The sequence below is a fragment of the Seriola dumerili genome, unplaced genomic scaffold (genome assembly GCF_002260705.1).
Source record: "Seriola dumerili isolate Sdu_G_001 unplaced genomic scaffold, Sdu_1.0 BDQW01000002.1, whole genome shotgun sequence".
Taxonomy (NCBI): Eukaryota; Metazoa; Chordata; class Actinopteri; order Carangiformes; family Carangidae; genus Seriola; species Seriola dumerili.
In genome coordinates, this window is record NW_019174257.1 from 3,320,432 (window position 1) to 3,343,798 (window position 23,367).

Below are 23,367 nucleotides of genomic sequence, written 5' to 3' on the forward strand. Positions count from 1 at the left end.
AAAAAGTCATAGTATAGTAAGGCAAAAAATGTCATAAAAAAGTCATGGTATAAAAAGGCATAAAAAGTCATAGTATAGTAAGGCAAAAAAAGTCATAGTATAGTAAGGCATAAAAAGTCATAAAAACGTCATAGTATAGTAAGGTATAAAAAGTCACAAAAACGTCATATTATAGTGAGGCATAAAAAGTCATAAAAACGTCATAGTATAGTAAGGCATAGAGAGTCATAGTATAGTAAGGCATAAAAAGTCATAAAAACGTCATAGTATAGTAAGGCATAAAAAGTCATAGTATAGTAAAGCATAAAAAGTCATTGTATAGTAAGGCATAAAAAGTCATAAAAACATCATAGTATATTAAGGCACAAAAAGTCATAGTATAGTAAGGCATAAAAAGTCATAGTAAAGTAAGGCATAAAAAGTCATAAAATCGACATAGTATAGCAAGGCATAAAAAGTCATAGTATAGTAAGGCAGAGAAAAGTCAAAAAAACGACATAGTATAGTAAGGCATGAAAAGTCATAAAAACTTCATATTATAGTAAGGCATAAAAAGTCATAAAAACGTCATAATATAATTAGGCATAGAGAGTCATAGTATAGTTAGGCATAAAAAGTCATAAAAACGACATAGTATAGTAAGGCATAAAAAGTCATAAAAACGTCATAGTATAGTAAGGCATAAAAAGTCAAGGTATAGTAAAGCATAAAAAGTCATAGTATAGTAAGTCATAAAAAGTCATAAAAATCATCATAGGATAGTAAGGCATAAAAAGTCATAGTATAGTAAGGCATAAAAAGTCATAAAAACGTGATAGTATAGTAAGGCATAAAAAGTCATGAAAACGTCATAATGTAGTAAGGTAGAGAAAGTCCTAAAAAGTCATAGTATAGTAAGGCATAAAAAGTCATAAAAACGTCATAGTATAGTAAGGCATAAAAAGTTATAAAAACGTCATAGTATAGTAAGGCATAAAAAGTTATAAAAACGTCATAGTATAGTAAGGCATAAAAAGTTATAAAAACGTCATAGTATAGTAAGGCATAAAAAGTTATAAAAACGTCATAGTATAGTAAGGCATAAAAAGTTATAAAAACGTCATAGTATAGTAAGGCATAAAAAGTTATAAAAACGTCATAGTATAGTAAGGCATAAAAAGTTATAAAAACGTCATAGTATAGTAAGGCATAAAAAGTTATAAAAACGTCATAGTATAGTAAGGCATAAAAAGTTATAAAAACGTCATAGTATAGTAAGGCATAAAAAGTTATAAAAACGTCATAGTATAGTAAGGCATAAAAAGTTATAAAAACGTCATAGTATAGTAAGGCATAAAAAGTTATAAAAACGTCATAGTATAGTAAGGCATAAAAAGTTATAAAAACGTCATAGTATAGTAAGGCATAAAAAGTTATAAAAACGTCATAGTATAGTAAGGCATAAAAAGTTATAAAAACGTCATAGTATAGTAAGGCATAAAAAGTTATAAAAACGTCATAGTATAGTAAGGCATAAAAAGTTATAAAAACGTCATAGTATAGTAAGGCATAAAAAGTTATAAAAACGTCATAGTATAGTAAGGCATAAAAAGTTATAAAAACGTCATAGTATAGTAAGGCATAAAAAGTTATAAAAACGTCATAGTATAGTAAGGCATAAAAAGTTATAAAAACGTCATAGTATAGTAAGGCATAAAAAGTTATAAAAACGTCATAGTATAGTAAGGCATAAAAAGTTATAAAAACGTCATAGTATAGTAAGGCATAAAAAGTTATAAAAACGTCATAGTATAGTAAGGCATAAAAAGTTATAAAAACGTCATAGTATAGTAAGGCATAAAAAGTTATAAAAACGTCATAGTATAGTAAGGCATAAAAAGTTATAAAAACGTCATAGTATAGTAAGGCATAAAAAGTTATAAAAACGTCATAGTATAGTAAGGCATAAAAAGTTATAAAAACGTCATAGTATAGTAAGGCATAAAAAGTTATAAAAACGTCATAGTATAGTAAGGCATAAAAAGTTATAAAAACGTCATAGTATAGTAAGGCATAAAAAGTTATAAAAACGTCATAGTATAGTAAGGCATAAAAAGTTATAAAAACGTCATAGTATAGTAAGGCATAAAAAGTTATAAAAACGTCATAGTATAGTAAGGCATAAAAAGTTATAAAAACGTCATAGTATAGTAAGGCATAAAAAGTTATAAAAACGTCATAGTATAGTAAGGCATAAAAAGTTATAAAAACGTCATAGTATAGTAAGGCATAAAAAGTTATAAAAACGTCATAGTATAGTAAGGCATAAAAAGTTATAAAAACGTCATAGTATAGTAAGGCATAAAAAGTTATAAAAACGTCATAGTATAGTAAGGCATAAAAAGTTATAAAAACGTCATAGTATAGTAAGGCATAAAAAGTTATAAAAACGTCATAGTATAGTAAGGCATAAAAAGTTATAAAAACGTCATAGTATAGTAAGGCATAAAAAGTTATAAAAACGTCATAGTATAGTAAGGCATAAAAAGTTATAAAAACGTCATAGTATAGTAAGGCATAAAAAGTTATAAAAACGTCATAGTATAGTAAGGCATAAAAAGTTATAAAAACGTCATAGTATAGTAAGGCATAAAAAGTTATAAAAACGTCATAGTATAGTAAGGCATAAAAAGTTATAAAAACGTCATAGTATAGTAAGGCATAAAAAGTTATAAAAACGTCATAGTATAGTAAGGCATAAAAAGTTATAAAAACGTCATAGTATAGTAAGGCATAAAAAGTTATAAAAACGTCATAGTATAGTAAGGCATAAAAAGTTATAAAAACGTCATAGTATAGTAAGGCATAAAAAGTTATAAAAACGTCATAGTATAGTAAGGCATAAAAAGTTATAAAAACGTCATAGTATAGTAAGGCATAAAAAGTTATAAAAACGTCATAGTATAGTAAGGCATAAAAAGTTATAAAAACGTCATAGTATAGTAAGGCATAAAAAGTTATAAAAACGTCATAGTATAGTAAGGCATAAAAAGTTATAAAAACGTCATAGTATAGTAAGGCATAAAAAGTTATAAAAACGTCATAGTATAGTAAGGCATAAAAAGTTATAAAAACGTCATAGTATAGTAAGGCATAAAAAGTTATAAAAACGTCATAGTATAGTAAGGCATAAAAAGTTATAAAAACGTCATAGTATAGTAAGGCATAAAAAGTTATAAAAACGTCATAGTATAGTAAGGCATAAAAAGTTATAAAAACGTCATAGTATAGTAAGGCATAAAAAGTTATAAAAACGTCATAGTATAGTAAGGCATAAAAAGTTATAAAAACGTCATAGTATAGTAAGGCATAAAAAGTTATAAAAACGTCATAGTATAGTAAGGCATAAAAAGTTATAAAAACGTCATAGTATAGTAAGGCATAAAAAGTTATAAAAACGTCATAGTATAGTAAGGCATAAAAAGTTATAAAAACGTCATAGTATAGTAAGGCATAAAAAGTTATAAAAACGTCATAGTATAGTAAGGCATAAAAAGTTATAAAAACGTCATAGTATAGTAAGGCATAAAAAGTTATAAAAACGTCATAGTATAGTAAGGCATAAAAAGTTATAAAAACGTCATAGTATAGTAAGGCATAAAAAGTTATAAAAACGTCATAGTATAGTAAGGCATAAAAAGTTATAAAAACGTCATAGTATAGTAAGGCATAAAAAGTTATAAAAACGTCATAGTATAGTAAGGCATAAAAAGTTATAAAAACGTCATAGTATAGTAAGGCATAAAAAGTTATAAAAACGTCATAGTATAGTAAGGCATAAAAAGTTATAAAAACGTCATAGTATAGTAAGGCATAAAAAGTTATAAAAACGTCATAGTATAGTAAGGCATAAAAAGTTATAAAAACGTCATAGTATAGTAAGGCATAAAAAGTTATAAAAACGTCATAGTATAGTAAGGCATAAAAAGTTATAAAAACGTCATAGTATAGTAAGGCATAAAAAGTTATAAAAACGTCATAGTATAGTAAGGCATAAAAAGTTATAAAAACGTCATAGTATAGTAAGGCATAAAAAGTTATAAAAACGTCATAGTATAGTAAGGCATAAAAAGTTATAAAAACGTCATAGTATAGTAAGGCATAAAAAGTTATAAAAACGTCATAGTATAGTAAGGCATAAAAAGTTATAAAAACGTCATAGTATAGTAAGGCATAAAAAGTTATAAAAACGTCATAGTATAGTAAGGCATAAAAAGTTATAAAAACGTCATAGTATAGTAAGGCATAAAAAGTTATAAAAACGTCATAGTATAGTAAGGCATAAAAAGTTATAAAAACGTCATAGTATAGTAAGGCATAAAAAGTTATAAAAACGTCATAGTATAGTAAGGCATAAAAAGTTATAAAAACGTCATAGTATAGTAAGGCATAAAAAGTTATAAAAACGTCATAGTATAGTAAGGCATAAAAAGTTATAAAAACGTCATAGTATAGTAAGGCATAAAAAGTTATAAAAACGTCATAGTATAGTAAGGCATAAAAAGTTATAAAAACGTCATAGTATAGTAAGGCATAAAAAGTTATAAAAACGTCATAGTATAGTAAGGCATAAAAAGTTATAAAAACGTCATAGTATAGTAAGGCATAAAAAGTCATAAAAACGTGATAGTATAGTAAGGCATAAAAAGTCATGAAAACGTCATAATGTAGTAAGGTAGAGAAAGTCCTACAAAGTCATAGTATAGTAAGGCATAAAAAGTCAAGGTATAGTAAAGCATAAAAAGTCATAGTATAGTAAGTCATAAAAAGTCATAAAAAACGTCATAGTATAGTAAGGCATAAAAAAGTTTAAAAAAAAAGTCATAGTATAAGAAGGCATAAAAACATCATAGTATAGCAAGGCATAAAACTTTTTTGGTATATAGTAAGAAATAAAAACGTAAAAAAGTCATAGTATAACAAGTCAGAAACATCAGAAAACGTCATAATATAGTAAGGCATAAAAATGTTAAAAAAACGTCATAGTATAGCAAGGCATAAAAACGTCGTAGTATAGCAAGGCATAGAAACGTCAGAAAACATGATATAGTAAGGCATTAAAATTTCATAGTATAGTAAGGCATAAAAACGTCAAAAAGTCATAGTATAGTAAGGTATAAAAAGTCATAGAATAGTAAGGTATAAAAAGTCATAGTATAGTAAGGCAGAAAAATGTCAAAAAAACGTCATAGTATAGCAAGGCATAAAAACGTCATAGTATAGCAGGGCATAGAAACGTCAGAAAACATAATATAGTAAGGCATTAAAATTTCATAGTATAGTGAGTCTGTGAATGTTCTCATTCGTCCAGGTCATAGTTATCTCTCTGTCAAATTGAATCGAAGGCAACTGGACAAATACAAGTCCAGTTGCCTTCGATTCAATTTGAGAGAGAGATAGTATAGTGAGGCATACAAACGTCAAAAAGTCATAGTATAGTAAGGCATAAAAATATAAAAAATGTCATAGTATAGTAAGGCATAAAAAAGTCAAAATAAAAGTCATAGTATAGCAAGGCATAAAAACTTCATAGTATATAATAAGGCATAAAATCGTCAAAAAAACGTCATAGTATAGCAAGGCATAAAAACATCACAGTATAGTAAGGCATAAAAATTTCATAGTATATAGTAAGACAAAAACGTCAAAACATCATAGTATAGCAAGGCATAAAAACGTCAAAAGAACCTCATAGTATAGCAAGTCATAAAAACGTCATACTACAGTAAGGCATAGATACGTCAAAGGTCATAGTATAGGAAGTCATAAAACATCAAATGTCATAATATAAGGCATAAAAACGTCTAATAGCACCAGAATATCGGCAGTGTCAGAGCTTTAAGCCATGTTATATTTCCCAAAATATTTACCCTTTCTTTTAACATTTTCTGTAAATAACAACAAACAAGTTGACAGTTTGACCCAATTTTATTAGTTTCCTTTGGAAAACCTATTGCAGACAAAGTATTTCATTGCAACACATTTCAATCTACAGTGTACACTTACAAAGGGCTGTAAATAGGAAGGTCAGCTGAAACACGACTGGGTGCATCACAGTTGAAGCAAAAATGGTTCAGCAACCCAAAGAAAAAACAAACAAACATGAAGCTGGTGCCAGGTGGTGAGTGACTAACAGTCTGAGGAAAGGATTCAATCCCAACTAGTAAAATATTTACAGACACAGCACTTAATTTGAAAGTGCTGTGTATTCTACTGTCAGGAAGATAAAGTTTGAACACAAAGGCGACAAAAAGAAAAACCAACAGGATCTTAAAAAGTACAGCAATGACAATTTAAAACCATGTCTCAAGTTATTCATATTTTAGTCCTTGTTTACTCATGTTTTTACAAAAATTATTTGACTGCTTTCCTTCTACACCCCCTCCCCTCCCCAAGGCTTCTACAGTTAAGACAACAAACCATTTTTTAACTCTGAGTGATCAGGCACAGACATATTGTGGCCTATATTAAAAATATAAAAGGACAGTGGAAAGATAACGCGGTCTGGTTCGGTCTCGGGGACGTTCTTAATCGCTCATCTCCATGTCTTCCTGATGGTGATCGTCTCCATTTAGTTTGGACTTTTTGGGAATTTGGCCCTCTGATCTCTCCATCTCCTCCTGGCCTTTGGGAGATGAAGCAGAGTCAGAGTCGCTCTTCCTCTCGTCGTCCTCCTCCTCTCCTTCTTTTTCACTGTCATAACCTTGTTCCTCCTCATCATAATCCCGAGTCACCTGTATCACCACAGTTTAAAAGGTGTTAAAAACGCAAAAAGGGTATTTGGAAAATTCTGGGATCAGTAGATTGCTGAGAAGCTCTATATCCATCAGAAGGAACGTAGCCACACCATACCTTAACGTCTCCTTTCTCACTATCAGACTTGCGGTCTCGATCTCGCTCCTTGTCCTTGCTCTTCTTCTTCTTACTAGTGGAGCGTTCTCTTTCGTCTCTGCTCCGGTCCCTGTCCTCCCTCCTTTCTCTATCCCGGTCCTTCTCACGATCCTTGTCCTTCTTCTTCTCTTTCTTGTGACTGAACATTACAAATACATCATATCGTTATATTTTGCTGCTGTGCTCCAAAATTTAAATTGTAAATTAAAGATGTGTTGCACATGACGACTCACCGTCTGGGTGATGGAGACCTGGACAGCCTCCTCCTGGGGGAGCGAGACGCACTGCGGCTTCGCCTGTGCCTCCTGAGAGCCAAAAGTATTTCATATAAGTCAAGTCTGTCATTCTTGTCTGGATTTAAAGTTGGTGTGCCTAAAATTAATCCCATGATAGGCTCTCAAACCATGGACTGCTGCCATTTGAACTGAATGGTTGTGAATGTAATAGAACAGCAACTGAAAGTGTTATGAATGGCACGTGTGCCTGTAATTGACCAGAGTAACATGACGCTAATCAAACCACTCACCGACTGATGCTTCGAGACCTCCTGGCACTGCTGTAGCTCTTGGGGGGCGTCTTGGACCTTTTCTTTGACTTTTCCTCCTTTCTCCTGTCCCTGTTCAAGACAATCAAGGTCAACAAAATTAGCAAACAGCAGCACATTACAGGAAAGTTTGCGGGGTCATACAGGCATTTTAAGTTCAAGAAGCTGTTCGAAGCGAGCAGTAGAAAACTGGACAGAGGTACACTGATATGAAATTTCAGGATTGATAACCAATGATAATGATGTTTGTTCTAGCTGATATTATAACCAATGTTAATCTCATGAATTCAAAAATATTCAAAAATAGGAAAATATTTAATTTAACTTAATTTTTCTAATACAAACAAAAACGTTGAAAGCCTTCACTGTCCCTGGAATAAAGAATATGTTAATTTATTGTAAACGTAATACACATAGTTTCTCTTTTTTCTAGACTGATTAATGCCAGACTTTATCTCCTTATTGACAAGTGTGTACTGTGGGAAGCTTTGTGCAAACAGGCAGCAACACAAGGAGAGGGGAAGACCAGAAGGGAAAAAATCACTATTCAGAGCCGAGTTTTAAGCGGCGTCCGCAGCATGCTCTGCATTATCGAACGTTGTTATTGGCTGAAATTCCCTCATCGCAACAATAAGAATAGTTTAATTTTCCTACTTATCAGCAACCGATATATTGTGCAGGCCTGGATGTACTGGCAGCTCTTACAAGTGAATTTTTTTGTAAAGCAATTTGTATTCAGAAAGACAAACCCATGAGCTTATTGGAAAAACAAAAAAACAACAAAAAAAATCCTTTCATCTAAAAGGGTCCATGTCTCCAGTAGTTGCAGTAGTCAACACACGCAGGCAGGAAGTCCTCCAATAAAGTAAAAAGAAAGCTATGTTTGTACTGAAGACAATATTAGAGATGCTGACCTCGATCTACTGCGGCGGCTTCTATCCCGGGAGTGAGATCTCCTCCTTCGTGGGCTCTTGGACCTCCTCCTACTCCTTGAATGGGACCTCCGCCGAGACCTGCTCTTCGAACGTCTGCCAAAATGAACAGAACAGAACAGAATTTAAAACATAATAACACAACTGTAGTGTTGAACTGATGTTAATAGTCTGGTGGCAGAATTTGTAATGCAAATGTAAACTTTACCTGTGTCTCGAGCGAGATCTGGACCGTCTGCGCCGAGACCGTGAACGGGAGCGGGAATGTTTACGCTTGTCATCTTTCTTATCTACAAAAACAATAACGAAGTTAAATATTTACCATGTAGTAGAGACTGATTGCTCATATAACAAATAAATATGCACAAATTCTTGTCATTGTTGATTATAATTCTAGAGTTCATCTCACTTTAAGAAAAAGAGCAGTTTAGGAATTAAACTTCCTCACTCATTATAATGTACTATAAACTGCTAAATAAAGCAGGTAGTCTTCATTAAATGCAGCATCCTAAAGAGTCAATTATCAGGTCCCCATAGGACCTAAGGGTTTCTGTGATTAGTTTGGTCAAAAACCGCTCAATTTTCAAAGTTTTTTTTTTTTTTTTTTTTTTAAGCGATACATTTTCCAGAAACAAACTGTTCTTATTAACAGAAAGAAAGAAAAGACTATAGTATCCAATAAACCAGCCAGATTAAAACTTTTCTACCAAAGCTGGTGTTTTACATTATATACAAGAAACAGTCTACTGACTTCCTGGTTCAATGGCTGCAGAAATGAGAGACTGGGCCTCTCGGACTCTCTTCATGGCCTCTTCAATCTCCTTATTCGAGGCATCAGTCTTGAGTCCTGGATTCAAGTTCAGTCCAGCCGCTAATGGATTCAATCTGCAAGGCCCATCAATCATTTAGATTTTTCTCAAAGAAATATTTAGGCACGTTGGATTGCATGCTCGGGATTAGATTGTGTATAGTTTCTTACTTGGGGTCCATGGACTGCATGAGCTTCAGGAAGTCAGCAGAGAGAGCCTGAGAGAGATATGAGTACAATGTTAAAACATCAGAGAAATTTTGTTTGAATATGCTGCGACTATGAATGTGGCTCATTGAATGCTCACCTGGGGGTTCATGTTTGGTCCCGGCATTCCCATGGCAGCCATTTGCTCCATGTTGGGAGCTCCAAGACCTCCAAATGGCGTCCCTCCCATCTGAAATATTACACAAAGACAGTTAAGATATGCATCGCTCGACATAGCACAGTTGACTTGCTACTGATTTGTCATGTTTTTAAGAGGCTTTTGGCATAGACGCTACATTTGTGGTGCTTCATGGTTTTCCAAACGTGCAAGATATGTCTTACAAAGCTCACCATCCAGTATTAATTACAAGGAGTACGTTATACATAAATGTTAGTAGATGTCCCATTAAATGAAACCTTTTCAGTCCCGACAGTAATGTGTTGTAGTCTTGTTACAAACATGGCTCAATCATTATCACTAAGTATTTAATAGGCTCACATCACACTGTGGCCATCCATAGTAAAGATTAAAAAAAAAAAAAAAAAAAATCTATGGATTTATTTCAGTTAAATAAATCAATAGATTTTCACAATACCATATCTGTGAATTTTTATATGCCAATAATATAAAAGTTGTATGCTATTTTTCCCACATTTCTTAACATGCCTAGATGCTAATATCCTCACTCTGCTCTTTAAATAAAACGTTAAATTCTGATACCAAAACACAATGTAAGCTTTAAAGACAAACTTAATGTAAGAACTCACTGATGCCAAAGGGTTGGGTGTTGGAAGAAGGCCTCCACCAGGCATCATTCCTGCCACGGCATTCGCTGGAGCCAGCAGGGACATAGCTTTAGATTCATCAGGAATGACTCCTGGAGAAAAACAACAGCATTTCAGTACCTGCTCCAAGCAAACATCGATAAACACTCAGACAAGACTTGCAGACAAGCCACCTCAGTCTAACTACTCTGTAGTGAAAAATAAAAAAAATAATAAAAATCCACTTTTTGTCTTGTCTGTAAATCTTGATCCCTGACTTTTTTTTTTTTGTCAAAGTATGATTGTAGGATTAGCAGCTATGAGTTCAAAAGTCACAATACACACTGTGGTCAACACTGCCAAGATTTTATCACCTGTACTTGTTTTTTAAGTCATGAACCAAACGTAAGCAAGCACAGCCAGTTGTCCCGTGGGATGTGCTCTCAACTTTCATTAGATGTTTTATGAACAAGCGACTCGCGCCGGCTGCTTCGCTATAAAGCACACAAAAACATTGAGATACAGAAAACAAAGTTCATGATTGGGGTGTATACACAAGGGTACATTTCAACATCACTTACCACTACCAATACAAAAAACAGAAAAGGTTCAGTCATTTTACCTTTTCTGGGCTTTTGTTGGTGGTTACTTTGTACAATCCCACCACAAAAAAATTACTTCGCAACCAGATAAAGTACTGCTAACAAACTACAGTACTGCTAGGTTTTAGCCGACAGTATGTCACAAGAAAACAAAGAACAAAATAACTTAACAATGTCCAAGATAATCTGCATTAAACAGTTATGGGCTAATGCCAGCAAAAGCCATGATAAAATCATGAAAATGTGCCCAAAGCTGAAGAAAACCAAACAGTAAAATCAAAAGGGAAAATCTTAAGGAGATGATCATCCATGGTTGTGCAATCTGAAAATAGGCTATTTTTAATCTGACATTTTTACATTTTAAAAAGGGGCGGAGGGAGGGAGAGAGAGAGAGAGAGATAGAGAGACACACACGCGCACACACGCACACAACAGAAAGGACACTTGAGAAACAGGATAAGGCTGCAGAAGACAAAACTGTTGGTGGCATTTTCAGCAGGGCCTGGTATATAGGGCTGGCTGAACCAGGAAAAAGAACTGTAAAACACAACAACAAAAGAAACACCACTGTTAAACGTGAGATTCACTCAACTCTTTCAGAGTCATGTGTGGAGAGGGTCAATAAATAAGCATTTTTACTGCAACATCAAGCAGAGGCTTAATTCTACTTTTTATCTTGTGTGTTAGTGAAAATTTGGGAATACAAATGCACAGTGTAAATAAATACTACAAGGCTTTGGCACATGAACCAAGTAAAAGCCAAAGGAAGTTTATACGTTTATCATGATTGATAACCAAATTATATTCTAATTAACTTTCCACAACATCTGCTGAAAATAACTCTGTAGATGATGGAACACACTTTCAAAGTCTAGTCTTGCATGCAGAGCTGATTAGTTAATCTATCTTGCATGCTTTGTGCTTGGTGTAGGGAGGTCCCGAACATTTCTTTCTTTTTATTCCCAATCTGAGCAAGTTAGTATTATGAATCTGCCAATACCAAGTCCTGATCCAGTATTTATATTTTTCTTTGTAATGCAGTTGCACAGCATATATTTGGCTTAAACAGGCCAAGAGTACATTTTAAAAAGTCAGTGCAGTTTGGATGCGTTTGCTGAACAGCTCTGCATTAAGAAAATTAAACACCCACCGTGAACCCACACAGGTTTCTTCACTTGTTTGACCGATTAGACCTCGTTCAGGACAGTGTGGGCCTGTACGGCTGTGTTTGGTTGACATCTCCCTCACTCTATTGCTAAGTTTTGTTGCACCTGTTAGGGCAGGACAACTTACACTGGAGTTTGGTGACCTCAGCAAGCTGGCACCATATATATATATAGGTCTAATCAGCCAGTAACTGAAAACACCTGTGTGCAGGATCTTTAATAGTTTCTTACAGTGTTGCATAAAATATGAATGGGCAAAGGAGAGTCAGTCTGGATCAGTTACATGTGTGGTTCATAACATAAGTTATGCCGTTAGTGTGTAACACCTGCAAAATGTAGTTGAAATAGAGGTAACGTGACTGTTTTTAGCCTGAAGTGTTGGATCATGAACACTGGGACATTTTGACAAGTGGTGTATCCAGAGAGAAAAAGTTAAAATATAAACAGAGGATAAGAAATGGTTCAATTTCAAAAATGCCTTGAACGGCCATGAAACAGATCTGCTCGGGGCATCCCTAGTTTGGTGCATGCCTACAAATCAATGTACATGTTATTTGAAATGAACTACAATACTTTGAACATGTGAGGAATTGAGATTGCCCTGCACCCTCTCCCCCACCCCCTCATCTTGCTTAAGAGTTGTGTGGCTAATTTGTTTTAAAGAAAAGATGCCTTGAACAGAGGAGAAAAAATAAAGAGTTAATGTTTTACTGCAGAACAAGAGAGAGAAGGGGGCTTGCGAGCCTGGTGCCATTATTTTTTCTAATCTCCTGATGGCAGCAGAGGACCACTTTCAGCCAGCAAGGAAGGGGCTCTCTGCAAATGACTTGTCCACTATGAAAACCACAACACAAATAACAGAGAGAGAAGTTTACAGCTAGATTGTAAGACATGGACACAAATGTACATTTCCCTTTTACATACCTAGAAATGCCAAGCACTGAAAAGCTTAGCTAATTTTGCTTGGTCAGAAAACTCACAATGGCTCAGATAGTGTTTGCAATTCTATTAAATACACCTACACATTGTGATGTATGTTCAGAGATAGCCATGTGAGTAACATAATACAATAAGACACCCACCTTCAGCAAAAGGGACCACGATCAAGGCTCTGTCCACGAAGACGGTGTTCGTCAGGTGTTGAGAAACTCCCACCGATTCAGACTCAAGGAACTTTACAAAACAGACACGTGAAGTCACAGGCAAGGGAGAGTCACTGGAAAAAAATACAGATATGTTGTGCAAAGAATACAAACAAGGAGACCCAACATGCCCTCTTCAAACTGTGAGTTTGTGTCCCCAGGGACAACTGAGTTAATAAAGGATTATGAGCTGAACAATCTCTCATGTCCTGTGTCCTCTGCTTACACAATATAATCCTGAAATAAAACTGAGGCTGGTTAAATATTACTAGCATGTTGTATTGTCACAACATTTATCCATAATTCTCACTAGATGCTTGTAATGTGATTTATATAGTGAGTTAAAACTGAATTGTTACTGTGTTGTTGCATCGTTATCTTGCCTAAAAAGTAGTCTAAGACATTTCCTACCTGCACAGTAGCCAGGTGTAATTCATTAGAAGAAAATACAAAGCAGAGAACAATTATTCCTTCTAAAAGTCAATATGAAAATACTTCCATCCAAGCATCCTATTGATATTTATTTGACTTCTACTTGTTTGTCCATTTAAAACGCACTATATTTACTTGTTTAAAAAAATGCCCTTTCTCAGCTCTTCACTGCTACAACAAGAGCTGCAACAAATATTTATTAACAATTAACACTGTTTATGAATCTGACAATTACTTTTCTCATTAATTGTATAGGATGCAAATTGCCAGAAAAAAAAAGTTTCTGAATTTGTAGAAATGTCTTTACATAGTTAACATGTTGATACAATTAGACAACTAATTTGAGTTTAATTTGGATATTTATGTGCTCTTCAATTTTTTCAGCAGGGTAGCAACTTATTATTTGCATTATTAATCTGGTGATTACTTTATCAACTAACTTTCAGAAGACTGTGTCCAACACCAAAAGGTATTCAGTTTAATGTGATATAAAAAGAAAAAAAGAAAAACAGATATCCACTTTAAAAGAATGAGAACAGAAATTTTTGAAAATGAATCATTTCTAAAAAATAGTTAACTCATTCATCAATTAATCATTTCACCTTTACTTTTCAGTCCTTAAAATTGGAGAATTTTCTGCATCTTACCATTTTATCTCACCGTGAAATTAATATTTTCAGGTTTTGAAGTAAAAAAATATGTAAGTTAAATTTGTCATCTTGGGCTCTGGTAACTTGTGATGAACATGTTTTCACCATTTTCTTAATGATTGATTAGATATTACAGGGAGAATAATTGACAATAGAGTCAGTCCTGACACCATTACCAACACTTGGTTGTTATTTGGACATGTTACATCCTAGTGGCTGCAGAAGAGAGGGATTTAGAGGGGTCTATTCACCCAAACACACGACAGGAAAACGTATTAATTAGAGTTGTAACGATCCGTCTATGGATCAATCTGCCCATTAGCAGAAATTTTACTATTTTTTAAAATGAGAATACTTTAATAATTGAATAACCATGTAAATTTAACATCTTTTGATTTTGGGCTGTTGGTCTAAAATAAGGCATTTAAAGACATGACCTGGGGAATTGTAACGAGCACTTTTAACCGTTTTTCTGACATTTTATAGACATAATGATTAACTGAGAAATTTGTCGGAAGATTGGTTGAACAAGAGCGTACAGCCGTAGTGTCGGTATGTGCTGCGGGGAGCGACTACCGCTTACGGAGGGCGCGGGCAAATGTTAGCATTAACATTAGCAAGCCGTGCAACGAGGCCTACTCGGTGCTGGAAGGCCTCAAGAGGAGCCCAGCGTGAGCTTAGGTAAGGCAACGTTTTACCTACGTATAATGGATAATACTCACTCAGGTGGAAACAGCTTCAGTTCCTCTATATTTCCGAGGAATCCGAACAGAGTCCTCATTTGTTCGGACGTTGTGCTCGGGGAGACATTTGTCACCTGAATGACGTGCGTGTTGGAGTTCATTTTCGCGACTGGTTAGCAAGCTGGCTAGCTATATGCTAGCAACGTGCCTAGATTTAAAACAAAAAAAGACGAGCTACGAAACGTTTACGAGGAAAACAACATTAGGCGAATAGAAAAACGCGCATCTTTCCTGTAAAATAGAGGGTGGTTGGCATTTGCTACAGACAAGAAATCAACCGCCGCGAGCAGAGAGCAACAATGCCGCGGCCGAAACTGTCGCGAGGCAGGAATGGTGCTTTCAAGCGCAGATTGAAAACTCGTACTTGTGAGTTCTATCATAGTATACGCAATTGATTCCGTGTAAGTGGGGACCATATGATATGATAATAATGTTTTTCGGTGATATTTACCAGTGGTTTGAGAATTACTCCGACGCCTTTCCTTGAGAAGAATTACTGTTATTTATGTGTCCGTCACTATTTCTCCCAGCCCAATGTGATGTCTTGAGTTTGAGAAAGTTTGAAAACCCAAAGGTATTCAATTTACTGTCATTTTTAGACAGACAAAGTCAGTATCCTCTTTTAAATCTATTCTTATAACTTACTTTTATCTAATGGCTTTTTCTTAACGCATGGTATTTGTTGTAATTGTTTTAATTATTTATCTTATTTTAGATTAATGCTTCTGATTTATTACGGTTATTCTTTATTTTTATTGTGAAGCACATTGTAACTGTGTTTTGTAACTTGCTCTATAAATAATAAATAGATCAATTAGCAAAATAATTGCAGAAAGATTTTCTGTTGATCGACTAATTGATCATTCACTACTACTACACAACTTTTACCACAATGTATATGAATACTGTTACAAGCAAATGTCCCTCAAACAATACAGACATTTCATAAAACATTCAGAGAACAGAGTTTGCTGATCTGCCCCCATATTCCAGAAGCCAGGAAAGAAAATCTGAGAAGCCTTGAGGACCTATACAGGATTAGTAACTCACTCATATGCCATGACATTTAAACTAGTATACCTGGTTTTAATGTTTTGGTTTAACAGTGTATGTGGACAGTATGTGGGCATATTCCACTTCTATTCACCAACACTCCCTCCTGCAACAGTACTTGGTCACAGTTAATCTGGATTTCGGTTTAGGGTATATAAAAACTGGATAATATTCCAACAAAAATCCCTCCAGGTCAATGAATTAGTGGAGGTATACAGAATTTCCCTGGCATGTAACCACACCACACCCCCATGTGTATTTCTATCCTCATCAAGTCTTGAAATTAAAAATATTAGCATATTCATAAATTTGGGAGTAAGCGTGAAGGAGTAGATGTTTTTTTTTCTAGAACTGTGAACGATGGAAAATTATATCTGACACTAATTGTTATTCAAAGCAGAATATCCTAAAACGTGTGGAGAGGGTCTTTAAAAAAATACAGGTTGCCTTTTTTCCTATAGCACGTAAAGGCAGCATGATTCGGAATACGTCTCAGCCAGAGTGGGTGTGGTTAAGGCTGTGTCACAGGATTGTGTTGCTATCCCGTGCTAGCTGGTGCATTCTGTGGCAAACATTACTGCCTTTTTTGTCTCGCTAAATCACCCAGCTGTGCAAACACCGTGGTAGTTTCAGATCGACAAAGCTATGCACATACACGTCTTTGATTTTTAAACAAATCAAACAGTGCTTAGTCATGCGCCAACAAAGCGTTTGGAGGGCAACTCAACGACCCACATCTGGGCGCAAAGTCGTTGCTGGCTTGCTAACTTAGCATCCTCGGGGGTAGTCAGTGTCAACAGGTTGCTGCTCAAGCGTTTGTCATTGCGGTTATTTTGACTATATGGACTTTCGTGAACGGTAACGGTGCCATTAAATTTCAGTTTGACGTTAGCCGATGTAGTACCGCTTCTTAAAAGGATCCAGTAACACGGGGAAGTCTAATTCCCGGTCAAACTGTCAGGATTGGACTGCATAGAGCTACATGAGACAGGCAAGTGGATCAGTTACTCTTTCTCCTTAAATGTGAATTTTATTTTCTGTGCATGGTAATGATGGGATTTTATAGGTTTGTAAGTGTCAGAGTTGACCACTAGATTACGTATGAAACCAGCATTTATTTAATTTAAGTATCAATCAATAATTAAGATAATAAATAACAATAAAATATTCGAAATCATACAATTTACCCCTGAATCGCATATTTAATTGGCAAGGCTTAAAAACAATACCCAAAATAATAGTTTGGGTCTATAAAATACACCAATCCAAGGAATAAAATGTTTTTTTCAATTATTTTAAGATGTTAAAAGTCTTACATAAAACATATAAAGTTGAACATAAAATCTTTAAACCAAAACTAAATACATGCAAACTAAACCCAAAATAAGAAAATAAAAAAATATAGATCAATACACCTATATACAACAAAACAGATTAGTAGGTCAAGTAAAATGTAATTAATAGGCATAAATATGCTCTGACCTGACCTCTAAAAGTCGGTGAGTAGGGTGCGGAGTGCACATCGACTTAAGCAAACAGAGTCAATGCACATTTTTTATTTTCAAATATTTTTTTGTTCAAGTGAATAATATACTAGTGTTAAATAAAAGCTCATTAAAGTCCACAACAATTTGTAGTAGGGGGCATCAAAAAGATGCTCTAAAGTTTTATTTTCAATTTAACAATAGGTACAAGGATGGTTTCAAAACTAAACCTGATTATTTTCATTATCAAATAATCTGCTGATCAGTTAGTCAAAATAATGAAATGTCAAAAAAAAGGCCCTACAACATACATGACAAAGAAAAGTAGGAAATCCATTCATTTGAGAAGCTGGAATTGGCCTCTTGTTTCACCATTTTTTGCATGAAAAATGACTGAATTCATTAATCATTTATCAAAATGTCTGTCAAGACAAGACTAAAAAGAGTATTCTTTCTCTTACAGGAGAATGTTGACAACTTATGAAAAATAACCATGAACTGAAAGGACGCAAAATGGTGAATGTTTTCTCATTTACACCCCCATTCTCATGACACCAACAGGAAGATATGGGCATCCTAAGACTGGTAGCCAGAATCATGGGTAGGATCAGTACATTCAGGTCCTATCAGTTTGTGCTTCTTCTGGCTGCTGCACTTGCTGTTGTAGCTTTTTACTACTTTGGCTCTGAGAAGCAGAACTTCTCCAGCACCACTAAGAGGATCAAGCAGACCCAGGCCAGCCACAACACCAACAGAAATGATGCGGATCTGACTGTGGACACCAGGCTCTCACATACAGCTGGATCGGAGGAGCAAGGAGGGGAAGGCCAAGATGTAGGGGGAGAAGAGAGCGAGGGTTTCAGGTCAAAGAAAGTTGACAGTGAGGCTGCTGACCAACGCTACCACGCACTCATGATGTTCACCAAGGTGGACAAGAGCCGGAGCCTTCAGGACAAGTTCAGGGTGGCCATGTTGTCTATGGTGAAGCACGGACACTTTCTGGAAGGAGAGGTGTTGGTGCTTCATTTTGTGAGTGACCAGGCCAGCCAAGAACTGGGAGAGAGGATGCTGCAGGAATTTCTCCTTGATGCAACATTTAAGTATGAGGTAGGCAGCCCACTTATCAATTATCTACTGGTTTCAAGACATAACAACACTTTAAGATGTTTGAATTTAAACCCGTTGTTTGCGAGGATGGAGGATGGAAATTTAATTTCTACTAAAGCTGCCTTTTATATGCATTACACTCATTGTACATTATGAAGTATATTTATCAAATTGCGTGAGGGCAGATGAAAGGAAATTCATATTGGTATTAAGATTTTTGTCCTGAACCCTAGAGACACATATATTATTGCTTCAGCATTAAGCACTGCAGAGTCTGATGAAAAAGAGGTGAAACAATTGGTTGAATAATCAGTTGGTCAATTGGGAGAAAATTAGGTGGCAAATATTTTTTTTAATCTGTGAACCGTTTAAGACATTTTTTAAACGAAACTGCCAAACATTCCCTAGTTTTACCTTCTCAATTGTGAAGAATTGCTGTGTGTCTCTGTCTTATATTAAATCAATAATGTTTGGTTTTGGGCAGTTGACAACCATGTCCACTTGGGCTTTCAAAAAACAGTAATGGCCAAACAATTAACCGATACATCAAAAAAACAATTGTCAGATTGATCGATAATTATAATCCGCGTTAATTCCTGCCCCACTGGACATAAATACACCATTTATGACAGACTGTTTATATTCAACTTGATTTCCCAGCATATTTCATACAGGAATTAATAAGAAATCTAAGAATATTTTGGGTGGACTGCTTGTAATTATTTTACATTTCAGTAACACTGGGATTTTCTCAATGTCTTTTGACTTGTGACCCCATTTTGAGGCCCCAATTTCACATGGGTTTTTGAGTTTTTATTTGAACTTGAGGTGGTATTCACTTGGCGTATTTCATTTTTGAGAGGTGGAGACTGCTCTAAATATGTAAGTAATGATTTAATTAGATTTTTTACACTGTCCAACACTATGTCTAGCACTTACTTGCACCCTGACCCCTCTATCCAAATAAGAAAGTCCTCCTCTTAGAGAAACACATTGGCTGTAGATGCGGTTTAGAGTTGAAACACATGGGGGCAGTGTTGGCCTGCCAAACAAATCCCTTCCCAACTCTGCTCCTTCTGCCAAAAGAGAAGATTATGTTCTCTCTCAGTTGCTCTTTCTGTTACATGCCTGTGTTTTTTTTCTCCTCTTTTATATTCTTCACAGAGCACAAGATCATACACTTGTTTAGAAATTACTTATCCCATCCTAAATCCTCCTCACCAGCCAGACATTTTCTCTCAGGAATGTCTAATCATCTACAACATCTGGTGTGTGGATGTTACATCTCTCTATTAGCTTAGACTGATCCCATGCCTGCTTTGGATTGTTTAGAGGTTTGCTCAGCTTGCCATCTTGGCAGTTTCATTGTTCATTTCACTCTCTACACTTTATACTGTGCTCAAAGTCTTGTAGGAGAACAGTTGAAGTTTTGTAATGTAAAATACTGGACATCTTTACTGTTCAGGTCTGACATGGGATGGAGAAATGCTGTGGGACCTGCTACAGTAATATAAAAACTGTTGTGTGTTGGATCTGTTGTGTTACTAGGTTGTTAGACAGAACCAGATAAATTCTCTTTCTCAAAAATACAGCTCAAACTGGCATGTAGAGATTATCTCCCCACCCCCACCCCTTCCTTTAATGCATTACTCAGCCAATACTAATAGTCAGTCTGTGTATAACTATGGACGTTAGCCAAAATACAAAACCCATTTGTAGGACAGGGGGAGCACAAAGTATTGGCAGTATTAGCAAGATGTTGGTATTTTATAGAATTATATAAAAAATACAAATTTTGTAAGGGTTCTTACTTAACAGCAACACAAACAAATACAAAAACATGTTGGCAGTAAGAAACATGTTTTTTGATTGTATCTACTTTAAGCCTGAAAGAATGTCAGTGGCATCATCTAGAAACATTGAGTTGCTGTAGAAATATGGTGTAAATTTGTGAGATATTTTAAGTTTCTATGACATGAGTTCAAGTTTACAGATCAACCTAAGGCTGTGGTGCTGTTATTGGTGGTGTGGGCTCTCATTGCACTGCAAGTCTACATAGCAGAATCAGAGAAAACTATGAAGAGGCAACTCTGGGACCAGCACCTTTCCCCACCTCTCTCTCCCCTGCTTCTCCATCATCTCTGTGCTGTTCACTCTCAAACAAAGGCCCTGAATGTCCCCGCTAATTAAAAAGACACATCTTTAGCTGTCTGTCTGATGTGCTGCAATATCTTATTACTTAAGTGCTGACGTATGCTCTGATGCCGATCTGTGATGATGATAAAATAGGCCAAAAATATCAATACTGTATCAGGCAGGCTCTAGTTAGTACATAGTGACCTAGGGAAACAAGTTCTCATAACTCTTACATGAGTTTTCTGCTTTATTAAATCAAATTAACATGCTCTATAAATTCATACTGTGCTTACTTTTTCCCCACAAGCTGTAGACCTAGTGCTTTTTATTTTTTTATTTTTTTTATTGATCTCATGGTACCATTCCAGACCACTGCTGTTAAACATGGATTGAGATAATGGATCATGAAATAAAGTTCTGCCATCTCTGACAGAGGTGCAGCCACTTTCTCTCTGGATGTGCAGTAACATTCACATAGAGAAGTCGTGGCAAAGATACAGATAGGACAGAGAGAATAGTTTGGGTTCATCCTGTTACCAGACACCCTGATTTATGTGCACAAGCCAGAAAATAATGTACCCAAAATAAACAGACCAAAACACATCTAAAGTAGCATTACCAAACCAAAGCATTCCACAGGTGGGACAGTGTATGTTAAAGGCCGAGCAGCTAAGGGTTAACACTGTGTCTTCACATCTTTATTCAGATGCTCTGAAAATAATGTCCTGCTAACAGGGACTCCACTTAGTGAACGTTTATCTTCTATCATCCTTGTTTAGATCAAAAGATGTGTGCATTACTTTGATGGATTTTTTTTTAATTTTTTTTTTTAAACCCATGCAAAGACAGTAAATGTTACTGACAGGGAAAGATATGTCTCAAGTGTATACAGGCTTAAGGTTCTCAATTTCCCCCTCTCATACTCTCATCCAGTTATGTTAAGCAATCCACAAAAGTCAAAAAAGGAAATTTTGCCCAGTACTGGCATCCCTTCAAAAAGCAGCACAATGTGCCAACAACTGCCAAACATGTCCAGTCTCTCAAGTCAGCTTTGTGCAGCTGGTTTTGTTTGTGAGATAATGATAATATTTGGCCACATAGACTGAATACCAGAGGTGTCACAAGTATAGATAATACAACAGAACGGTATTTATTTTATCACTGAATAAAAATTATGTTCAGCTACTTGACATTTGTCATTGTGTCCCAAAATCTGATGTGTGAAAAAATCTGGGTGGGGTGGAGGGGTGTAAACAGGAAAGCAATAGTCTTTAGGCAAAGTATAATGTTCTTCTAACTTGATTAGAATATGTCACCAAACATTAGATCCCCTTCCATGTTTACAACAATAAGCCTCTGTATCTCACATGTTGAGAATTCATTTGCGTTCAACTCCTGGGGAAGGGTTGTTGCTTTACTTGTTGTTCACAAGCCACATGTTCTAAGTATAAAATACCATAAAAACCGCACCATGCTGCGATTTGCAACAGAGCATTACTTCTGCGTTAAAGCATCTCAGTTTTCAAGGCTGGTTAGTCAGTGAACTCCTGTGGTTCTGGTCCCTTTATCGAAGGAACCGCTGCACGAGCAGTGGCTACATTTAATGCTTTTTTTATGTATTTCCAAAAAAAACATCTTAAAACATTGATGTCTGATGTCTGTCTCTTGTGTAAGCTACAGAGCGGATGCAATAATAGCTGCTCACATGGTAAAATAGCAGTCTGCCATCAACTGTTTGTCATTTGCGCCTTTGAACGCAAAATATAAAAAAAAAAAATAGATGGTGAAGTTTGGAGTTGGGTGGCCTTCCCAAATTAATCCAATGCATCAAAAAGCTGACAGCCAGTATACAGTTTATTAGTCTATACAATGGAACTGTGTGGTCAGTCAGTCTGTTCAGAAATACTTCCACAAACTTAAGGCCTTTACTTCACTGTGATAAGTTTTCTCTGTGCCAGTGCAGATAGGCTTGTTATTTTTTTCCAGATCAGAATGTCAAATGTTTGGTTTGTAAATTGTAGTCCATGTTAGAAATATGTAAAGCAAATAAGTTTAAGGTTTATTTTATTTATTGTGGCACAGTTGTGGGGAAGTTTGGATTTATTGTAAATTATGGATTTTCTGTGTTTTCTACATTAATTCTTCATGGGAAATTTTACAAAATAGTTCATGAAATATATAAAACCCTTCCAAAAATAAGCATGCCATAAAAGTTTAATTTAGGATTTGCTGTCCTCAACTAACTTTCTTCATCCATAGTTACTGTTGATCCTGTCTTGCCAGGTTTCTTTCTATGCAGCAAAAAATATTATTGCGTAAAAACACATTACTTTCCCTTGACTTTAATCACATATCTTCATTTGGTTTGTCCGTTGACCTGAATTGGTTGTGTCATAACACGGAGAGCATTAGCTTTTAGGTTTTACTTCTTATTTTTTGTTTTATTCTGCATAGAGAAACGTGGAAACCAGAGCAGCAACAAGTGGAAATGAGACACCCACTTCTGTTGCAACTGTTGTAGTCTTTCAAAACTGCGAGTGAAACATGAAACGACATGAAACGGTGAACACAAATTCATAGTCAGATAAGAGCATACTGATGCAACTTGGCCGCTTAATGAATGTTAAAGAAAATATCATAAATGCATGGAATTTGAATGTGTCCAT

General features: G+C 35.2%; 2 protein-coding genes across 3 annotated transcripts in view; one reads left to right on the forward strand and one right to left on the reverse strand.

Moving 5' to 3' along the window:
* Positions 1-5,948: 5,948 nt before the first annotated feature.
* On the reverse strand, positions 5,949-15,022 carry srsf11 (serine and arginine rich splicing factor 11). 2 transcript variants are annotated; one of them, XM_022739335.1, is made up of 12 exons: positions 14,901-15,022; positions 13,037-13,170; positions 10,190-10,299; positions 9,522-9,611; positions 9,386-9,432; positions 9,158-9,291; positions 8,615-8,696; positions 8,389-8,502; positions 7,457-7,546; positions 7,164-7,235; positions 6,892-7,069; positions 5,949-6,773 (listed from the first exon to the last, which is right to left on the reverse strand). In XM_022739335.1, the coding sequence occupies exons 1-12, from the start codon at positions 15,020-15,022 to the stop codon at positions 6,567-6,569; spliced, it is 1,380 nt and encodes a 459-aa protein (XP_022595056.1). In that variant the 3' UTR covers positions 5,949-6,566. The 2 variants fall into 2 exon arrangements, with proteins under 2 accessions (XP_022595056.1, XP_022595134.1); XM_022739413.1 differs by lacking the exon at positions 14,901-15,022 and adding an exon at positions 10,561-10,680 and having other exon boundaries at positions 13,037-13,104.
* xxylt1 (xyloside xylosyltransferase 1) overlaps positions 14,686-23,367 on the forward strand; it is a 32,852-nt gene continuing 24,170 nt past the window's right edge. The window contains exons 1-2 of the mRNA XM_022739535.1: positions 14,686-14,859; positions 17,922-18,565. Of these exons, the coding sequence (XP_022595256.1) occupies positions 18,026-18,565 (540 nt within the window). The 5' untranslated portion in view covers positions 14,686-14,859; positions 17,922-18,025. The remainder of the gene's footprint in view (positions 14,860-17,921; positions 18,566-23,367) is intronic.

What these genes read in the sequence shown, in the direction of transcription:
- srsf11 (XM_022739335.1), bottom strand. Translation starts at nt 15,022, where the DNA reads ATGAACTCCAACACGCACGTCATTCAGGTGACAAATGTCTCCCCGAGC. An exon ending in GACCAAACATGAACCCCCAG is followed by an intron (nt 9,433 to 9,521) that starts GTGAGCATTCAA and finishes TATCTCTCTCAG; the next exon opens with GCTCTCTCTGCTGACTTCCT. An exon ending in TGCAGCCATTGAACCAGGAA is followed by an intron (nt 8,697 to 9,157) that starts GTCAGTAGACTG and finishes TTGTTTTTGTAG; the next exon opens with ATAAGAAAGATGACAAGCGT.